General features: G+C 39.6%; 1 protein-coding gene across 1 annotated transcript in view; it reads right to left on the bottom strand.

The window, feature by feature from the left end:
* Positions 1-521: 521 nt before the first annotated feature.
* The window catches only part of Htr2a (5-hydroxytryptamine receptor 2A), a 65396-nt gene continuing 55971 nt past the window's right edge, over positions 522-9946 (bottom strand). The window contains exon 3 of the mRNA XM_031362284.1: positions 522-4139. Coding sequence (XP_031218144.1) covers positions 3337-4139 — 803 coding nt within the window. The 3' untranslated portion in view covers positions 522-3336. The remainder of the gene's footprint in view (positions 4140-9946) is intronic.

Below are 9946 nucleotides of genomic sequence, written 5' to 3'. Positions count from 1 at the left end.
GGAGTGTGTGTGTGTGTGTGTGTGTGTGTGTGTGTGTGTGTGCACATGTATGGTAGTGCATAGGCATAGCATATCTATGTGTGTGTCTCTCTATTTCATGGTTGTATCAGTAGGACACAGAGAACCTACATGACTGGAAGCTGATGAAGTGGATTCTAGCGTTGTGAGATGGCTGAATCCAGAAACACAGGTTGTTGTTGCTTTCCAACTATCCTCAACTTGACGACCTGGGAGGTTTGGAGCAATCCCTTCTAGAAAACAGCTCTGGAGTCACTGTTTTTTTTTTTTTTTTTAAACTATACTTTATTTGCAATTAATCATTCATTCTTGAAATATTTTAGAATAGATTAAAACCAGTACATAAAATAAATCTTCACTGTATTTGTTACATATGGCACAGAATAACTTAACACTTTATAAATATGTTTCATCAGTGCACAAAATGGGAGAAGAACCCTTTTGCTAAAAGCAGCCCAGTAGCGATTTGGACTACAGTAGCATTTTTCAAAACTGACCATGAGATGGCGCTATGGCCCAATAGATTATGTAAGCTTAACTGAGTTTTTCTTAATTATGGCATTGAGTCCCTTAAGTTTAGCAGACTCCGTCAATCAACTTAAAGAAGAGTGAAGGTTGTTACTCTTTCAATAGTATTGGCTAGAAGTGAATCTTTTCATCATGGATCCATAGATCATTCAGTGGTTATCTTTTTCTCTCCGCCTGAGAGGAGTGTATCTAAGACGCCATAGCCATCAAGAAGTACCAGACTAAAGAGAGGCCTAAAGTTACCATTCAACTTCATATTAATAAATTGAATACAGACTATTGTTTTCAACACCCTGATAGAATTGTGTTAAAACCTTTCCTTATATTTAAAGCAACTTCCAGTTTGTTTAAAGTGTATCTCTGTTACACAGTAACCTCTTTTGGCAGTCACAGAAAGTCATAGGAATATTAAAACATGAATTCACATTTAGATCAACATGATTCAAACATGCACATGTGTATGTTTTCACCACTTGCTCTTCTTCATATAAATATATAAATATTGAATAAAGTGCATGGGAACATGTCTGTACATATATACAGGTACACGTTTTCTTATATACACTTTAAGAGATGCTTACAGAGAGAAAAGCCACCTATACACTGGTAATATATGTGTAGTCAGAAGACACTTTTCAGCAGGGTTTATGTTCATTCTGATGAAGATTAAGTTCATGGGATAAAATCTGTAATCCTTTCTTTAATACGCATTGGCATGTGCAGAGTTTTAAACTAAGGCAAAACACATCAGAGCAGACTTCTTAACATTTCTATTTTTATTAGTCAGTATGGTATAATCATTAAGTACTAGCGTCTTTCAAATACAACCTTGGGACTAGTGACATATTATAAATTTGAAGCAATGACCATCATTCAAAGTGTCCTGTAAAGACATACTTAGGAAAACCTTAATTTCCAACTTATATAATGACGCTTTCTTCATTCTTTAATTTCTAAACCTGTAACATTTCCCAAAGGCTTGCAGAAAAACATCTTTTTATCCAATAAGGATGTTTCATCATTTTGCCCTGTGTCTATGTCTGTCTCAACAGTGATGTGCAATTCACCTGTGTGTGTCACAGTGTCATGGTGGATTAACTATACCTGGCCTTTGTTAGTCTGTAGGAGCCATTTCTACAAAACATTATGGTAATTGATATTTGCTTTTTAGTTGGGAATTAGTGTCTGTCAGAACAAAATGAATGCAGTTTTAGAGGGAAGGAAAAATATTGCTTTAAATTTTGGCATTTATGAATTGGATCCAATTTTTGGTGTTTATTTTTATACATTTTATGTGCAACCTTTGATTCAATTGATATTTCCCCATTTTCTTGGTTCCTTGGCAAATATCTATAACCAATGAGAATTACTGAAAAAAAATTTTCAAGAGTTAATACAAACTCTTTTCTGAATCAGGTAAGAAAAAAATTGAACTGGTTGATTCTGAAAATGAATCTATATACATTTTTGATAACAACCAATTAAGTTGTCATTTTTAATGCAAAATCTTATACATCTATTTTTTATATCCTATTAACTAAGAAATTGCTCCACTCGTAAGATACAGTCAACAGGTCACTGTGGAACCAAGCTAACCCATTTTTGTAAATAATATAAATACATTAACCTAAAAGTATCATTTAAAAAAACCCCTATATTTATTTAATTTGGAGACAGGTCTCATGCAGTCCACATTGGCCTCATACTAGATAAATAGCTGAGAGTGACTGAATTTCTGATCCCCTCGCCCGCACTTCCCAAGGGCTAGGATTACAACCATGGTTATGCAGTGCTGGGGATCCAAGCCAGGATTTCCTGTATGCTAGGCAAGCACTCTTTTATCAATGGAGCTCCATCCCCAGCTCTTTGAAAGTCATCAGTTTTACCTGATAACTGTCAATATGAAAGTCAGTTGAGTTTTACAGAAATAGTCTAAGAAGCTACTGCTAACAGCAAGAAACCTGAGTTTAATGTTCAGCTGTGACAGTCCACTCTTTGTACTGGTCACTGCTCAAAGGGTGCATGCGCAACACAGTCGTTCCCTAGTGAGTTACCAAATACCTCCGGGATGCTGTTTCTTTGAAGCGAGTTTTAGAACGGTACTGGAAAAGTGGAATTATCCTTTGATAATTTACAGAGAAGAAAAATATACGAAACAAGACCACATTGCAAATTCAGGTAAAGCCCAAGAAGTAGAAGAGAAAGCAGCGTGTTATTGAATAACATTTAAAACCCTTCCACATCTGAGAATTAATGACAAATGCAGCAAATGCCAGCGGTCTTGTGAACATTTCAAAATGGCATCTATGAAAAAGCAAGAATGAAAAATATTGTCAAGTATTTCAATGAATTATATTAGCAATACAAATGTCATAATACTGCCTATTTTTCTTTTCAAAATATATGTCGTGGTGAATTCGAAACACCTTTTTTAAAGAGGCTATTCATTATTTTCAGTATTTCTAGATATTTTTATATACAATAATAAGTCACCAACTCACTCCCATGCTACCCATCAACAACATGGTAGCCAGGTTTCTATTTGACAATAGAAGTTAATTAGATGGATTTTATGCCTCATTACAATTGTACAATAAAGGCCAACGATTTTAAAGATCTCATTGGCAATGTTAAAAGCATCATAACTCTCCTAGCTCAAATGCTGTCAGGACATTCTGGTTGGTCCACTGGAGTAGTCTAATTTGATCTGAGCCTCCTTATCCCCGCCCCCACACACAAGGGTATAAACTTGTTCACATGCCCTGGGCAATCTTCACAGCATCCAGTTCCTCACACACAGCTAATCTTCTCATTCACCGTTTCAATATTGTCTGTACAAGTCTCTTCTGAGTGTTGTTTCCCTAGTGTAACCATGGAGCAGTCATTGGCAGTCGGCTCAGCATCTTCCTGTGAGTTCTTTTTTTGTCCCACCTGGAGCTGACTAGACTTGTAGGCCAATGTTGGTATAGTGTTCACTAAAATTAACTGCAGTGGCTTTCTGTTCTCCTTGTACTGACACTGAATGTACCGTGAGAAGGCAGACCTATAAGTTTTATTGAACAATGTATATACCAGCGGATTGACGGCTGAGGAGAGATAACCGATCCAGACAAACACATTGAGCAGGGCTCCGATGACATTTTCATTGCAGGATTCTTTGCAGATGACGGCCATGATATTGGTGATGAAGAACGGGCACCACATGACGACAAACAGAAAGAACACGATGCCCAGCACCTTGCAGGCTTTTTGCTCATTGCTGATGGACTGCATCGTCCTTCGGCCTGCGTAGGAGCCTGGCTCTCTGTGGATGGACCGTTGGAAGAGCTTTTCCGATGACAGAGAACTCTGAGGGAGGAAGCTGAAGGAGGCTAGTTTGGCTCGAGTGCTGAGGTCACTCACACACAAGGTGGCTTCTTTCTGAAGTGACTTGATAGTCAGGAAGTAGGTGATCACCATGATGGTGAGGGGGATAAAAAACGCCACAAAAGAGCCTATGAGGACAAAGTTGTCATCAGCGAGCAGGCAGCTCCCCTCCTTGAAGACCTTCGAATCATCCTGCAGTCCAAAGACAGGGATCGGCATGGATATACCTGGAAGAGGACAGGAATGAGACAGATCATCAAGGGACTGAGTATATTAAAGTGAAAGCACCTCTGCATAACATTGGCTGGTCAAGGAATTCATGCCAACTTACTTTAAGAGTTTAATTTACTACAATGAAAGTTGGGCTAATACTTATTCTATATTTTTCTGATTATGTTTTACTTATTAACTGGAGAAAACACACACAGATGAAATGGCAAAATGAAGCAAATAAAAATAATCACTAACACCATCATTTAAAGATTAACAGACTAACTGTAAGGGCAGTTTAATGCTGTTTGTTTTGAGCATGTATCACACACATCATGCATGCAGGAATGCACTCACGCACGCACGCACATACCCACGCATGCACGTACCCATGTACGCACCCACGCACGTACGTACCCACGTGCGCACTGTGCAACAGGTCAAGGTTCTACTTTACTTTTTTATTTTAACTTTCCACTTCATATTATACTATCAGCATTCATTACTTCTTTTGCAAACTTATAAGCCTAACATATTTGCTTTCTAGCAAATTTGAAAAATATAAAAAGGTAACAATGAGTAAAGGAACATTGCATTTATTCTCACCACCAAGGTGCTCGGTTGCTTTTGCTTGCACAGAACTTTATGTGCAGTTTTAGATCTTTCTATCACATTTAATATTTATTATAACACTTGTGCTTGTTGGGACAGTGTCTTATACTAGCCTGGAGTAACCTCAGACTCACATCGATCCTGCTTCAGCCTCTTGAGTTATATGAGCCACCATGGCCAGTTTAAAAGTTGGACATATTTTAAACTACTTTGAAAAAACATTTTTCCAATATTAATTTCAAGGAAGTCAAATGAACATGGGTTAGTTTTAAAAAGTTTTTATTTTGGAAAAATTTTAACATCTGTAACCCCCAAAAAGGAACAAAGAAAAATGGCATCCCAAGGAGGCCTCTTAGCTTTTACAATTGTAAGTGCAAGACAATATTGTGTCTTCCGGGACCCTCGTTTTGAAGCAAACCTCAGACCTCATATGATTAAACAGGTACACATCTTACTATGTAGATTTAAAAGTGAAACACTTTCAGAGAAACCCACAATCACAGACAGGCGCTTTCCTAAAGGGAAATTTAATGTTCCCTTCACATCATGAAATATAGAATTTGTGTTCAGATTTCCATTATTCCATAGAAGTCATATATTTTCATAGCAGAACATCCATAAGGATGAATTGCCAAAAACAAGGCAGCTGCAGACTTTTATGGTCTAATGTATGAGTTAGATCCAGAATGCTAGAGTACATGGCAATATGAGCTTACAGCCGGCCAGTTGCTGTATATTCAGATTAGGGGCATCTCTAACGGCCCTCCAGGTACGCGGCTCAGACAGAGGAGTATAGCAGTGAAGAAATGTCACAGCTGGCTCTAATCATGCTAGTTTCTCTCCAGGTGGTTCGACCCTACTTAGTGAAGTTTAGCTTGACCAGGATGTGAGGTTTTGTTCCCTTTTAGGAGCCACGGAGGTTTGAGGGAGTCTGGTTAGACCAAAGCAATCATGGTATGCTTCTTATTCTGCTACTTTCTCTGCCACAGAGGCAGGATCCCGTGGCTGAGAAAGGAGAAGAAACAACTGTACAGCTTAGTTCAAGCTTGCTTCTTTCACCTTAGGACGCACTGAGAAAAGCTATTTTCTGTCCACACTGGCCTGTATTTCCGGTTTCCTGATGCAGGACAGAGCACCCTTGGTTGTACTTCCAGCTACTCTGTAGCCCAAGATGCTGCTCTCAGGCTTGCTTATCCCAGAGTCAGGGGCCGCTGTTTAACCCTTGCCTTGCCACCCAACAGGAAGATAGTTTCCCTTGAGAATATGTAATACAAACAGTGCATCGGCACAGTAGCAGCAGCAGCAGCAGCAGTAACAACAACGACAACAACGACGACGATGACGACGACGACGACGACGACGACAACAACAACAACAACAACAACAACAACAAAATAGCCAAACTCTCCATGGTTAGAACAGAGTTTGACTATCTGCAAACACAGGGTTGACTGTCCAGCTGGTAGAAGGGACAGCAGCTGGAGCTTAGTGTAATATTTGACAAGAATGTCTCACTGCTCCCTGCCTCGTGTGTTTGTGTGTATGGTGTATGGGTATGTGTGCACGAGAGAGAGAGAGAGAGAGAGAGAGAGAGAGAGAGAGAGAGAGAGAGAGAGAGAGAGAGAGAGAGAGACAGAGAGACAGAGAGAGAGAGACAGAGACAGAGAGAGACATAGAGAGAGACAGAGAGAGACAGAGAGAGAGACAGAGAGAGACAGACAGAGAGAGACAGACAGAGAGAGAGACAGAGACAGAGAGAGACACAGAGACACAGAGACAGAGAGACAGAGAGACAGAGAGAGGGAGGGAGGGAGCGAGTACACAAGCAAGCTGCTTGGCCATAATAATTTAGGCTCATGTGGGAATCGGAGGCTAATATAACATCTTCAATCACCTCTCCACCGTATGTTTTGAGACAGGGTCTCTCATGGAACAATTCAGCTAGACTGATGGGTAGTGAGCCTCAGATCTGTCTGTTTCCATCCTGCCCCTCCCTCTTGCTGCCATGCCCAAGTCTTCGAATGAGTGCTTAGGATTCAAACTTGGGTCCTCATGCTTGTCTGGAATGTACTTAGCTCCAAGTTGCTTTCCCAGCCTGACACATCTGTTTCTGAGTGCCATTCGACCATAACTCCACAGGCTTCAGGGATGGTATTTGTCTCTTGTCTATGCAAGGTCATCCCAGTTCTTGGTGTTTTGTGTTTTTGGAAGATAAACATAAATGACGTCATTCCTGTGTGTACCTACCACATTGCTGAGAACACCTTCTGAACTAAGAGCTGTGGCCATAATGGAGCCATCCTCTGAGACCTTCTGATACTTCATCAAATTTCAGGAACTTCAGAAAATCAACCATAAAAGATACCCTACCATTTCTAAAAAGGGCACTTTCTTTTTCTGCCAATATTTTAACTCACATCTGCGATAGATGGTTTTTATTCTCATCTAGTCTTATTATATAGACTCCCTGTTCACTTGATCAGAAGGGGTACACTGGACATCTATTTCAGATGGACTTAGATGGGAGTCATGGCTATGGGTCTGGTCTTCTGGGGTGATGTTCAATTCCTCTATGGGATGATGCTGGTGCCAACATGCCTTCATGGATGGAGTAGAGAAAAAAAATGGATCAAATATGCAGACCACTAGCATGGTGCTTGGATCAAGTGAGATAGCATAAAAAATGGCAAAGCAGGTGGGAATAATTTTTTGTGGAATTATTCAGAAAAATGATTATCAACATTATTTTGTTCTAATCTATTTTTGCTCAGTTTTTCTATGTTAGCCTTTATATAATAAGTTCATAAACCATAAGAAGCAAGTGTTTTGACTGTTCTCTATTGGCTGTGTAATGATGATGTAATTATTAGCTTCTGCCAGGGTCAGGGGAGGTCTCAATCAATTTTAATTTGGTATAGCTAGCACTGTTGATTGCTTTTCTAATGTGATGGATTACAGCCATTACTATTAGTCATGATGCATATAAACAAAATATCAACTGTCCAAAGAGGTGTGTGATTTTGTTTTTAAACTCTTGGGTGTTCATTTTCTTGATTAATACAAAGGAAGTTCCTATCTTGAAAGCCTTTTTGCCCTATTATTTATGACCTGGTAATAAGGGGCCATTTTCACTGGACCAGAATGTAAGACAGCTGCAAATGCCGAATCCTTCAATCATTTGGACTTTGTAACTGTCTCTTGGGTTGGGGAAACACGCACACTATACATTCCCTGTGGGATATTGTTGATTTCGGCAGCCATGGAAGGAGAGGGTGATGGAACCACTCACACGGACACAGATTCTCCTTCTAAAATGTCTGAGGGAAAGACTTGCCTGACAGGAGGATATACTGGCAGGCCTTAGGCGGGATAGTTTTGTGCTTGGAGAAGACGCCTTGATTTGGATGGAGGAGAACCAAACTCATGGGTCTTTAAATGTCTAATGAAACTATTCAGACTACTGCTGCGTATCATTTGTTTTCAGTGTTTCTTCCTGATTAAGTGTGACCAGTAGAAAGACTGGTTGGAAAGTTAAAGCAGCACTATAGGAAGGGGAAGAAACTTGTCAAGGACAAAGGCATCTACATAGGCTTCATGTGTGTAAAGAGGGGCTCAGAAGCATGCCCCTGCCAAGAGAAAGGAAGAGCCTAGGCTGATAGCCAAGACAATGGCCACAGTCATCTCAAGGGCATTAATGTTCTGGCTGTTTTCTTTGATAATAGTGGCTTTTGGAGACCTGACATCTTCTCTCACTTGAGATTTCTGCATATTAAGCATTTTGCTTTATGAACACACAGACGGTAGCTCGAACTACGGTACTCTGCATTTTGTTTAATAATTTTTTTCCCCCGAGGGGCAGGAAACAGCAATCAAAATGCACGAAAGGTATTAGATCTTCTGCACATTTCTTATTCCTCTGCATTAAAATTCAGACAGTGAAGTGAGCAATGGGGAATCACGGACACTAAGAACACAAAGGTTTTGGTGGGCGTTCTCTTTGAGCTCAGCTCTCTGCTAGCTTTGCTCATAAAGTTCGCCAATCTAGTTAGCATCTTACCGTGAGCTAAAGGATCTTAATTCTGAACTACTGGTTAGGACAGACAGGCTCTCCCTTGTAATCCTACACTTTGGTGATTTAGGATCTTGGAACTAATGGTTCTTTTGTGACAAGTACTTTCCTTTTGAATCAAGAAGTTTGAAGTCCTAGGGAGCAAGGGTCTCATGGGAAATGAAACCCCGAGAGTCAGTATATGGGAATTTCAGGGGACAGAGAGCAGAGAAGATGGAAACAAATAGTTCAGGACCCTGAGGAAAGTTTTGAGTCAAGGATTTCAATTCTCCTCAGATTGTTACCTTTCCTTTGCATTTGAACATTTGCCTTAAAAAAAAAAGTATAAGGGGATTTGCTAGCAGTTTGACAGAAAGCATCATATAAGTCAATGCTACAGGATAATCTTCATGCTGCAGTGAAAGAGAAATTAAAGATACATGGGAAAACTGGGACTGGAAAAGGCACTCATCAATCTGCCAGCTCCAGTAAGTGGCAACATTTAAAGATATGTTACACACATGCATTCACTCTACACTGAGTTTTTTTACAGATTGGATGAACATTACCCAGACTACCCCAAGGTCTGATAAGAATTTCACCTTATGGAGAAGAAATTGCCCCTAGCAAGCTTATGCAACTTAGAATTGCACAGAAATTTAGGGACAAAATTTAGCGACATATCAGTTTCTTAATTTTTATGGCTGATGTTTAAAAAACTGATTGTGTGCTATTTTTAGAGTAGTTATAAAATTACAGCTATATCCAAGCTTATTAATGTTGGTTTCAGAAAGTCCCCCAAACCTTTAACTGACATAGATACATATTTATACAGTCTATGAGAAATAAAGAACTTTCATTAGATTATCTGAAAAATTTTACCAACCAACCCTGCTAATTACCACTGCATTTCACTACGCTGCACACTCATGCATGCATACACATTCACATGCCTACACATATGTACATGCATACACATTAAACACACATACATTCACACACATACACACAACCGCATACACACACACCCCTCTTCAATTATTATCTGGAATTTGACTTGTCAATCTTAATCTCAAAATAAGCTTCCTCCAGAGAGACATCACCAAAGGATTTTACCTCCATCATAGCTAAGCTGAGAGTTGACAGTTCTGCTGCACCAAGAAA

This window comes from Mastomys coucha, unplaced genomic scaffold (genome assembly GCF_008632895.1).
Source record: "Mastomys coucha isolate ucsf_1 unplaced genomic scaffold, UCSF_Mcou_1 pScaffold9, whole genome shotgun sequence".
NCBI classification, from domain to species: Eukaryota; Metazoa; Chordata; class Mammalia; order Rodentia; family Muridae; genus Mastomys; species Mastomys coucha.
Note: the sequence above shows the minus strand (reverse complement) of the source record. Positions and strands in the feature narration are given on the sequence as shown.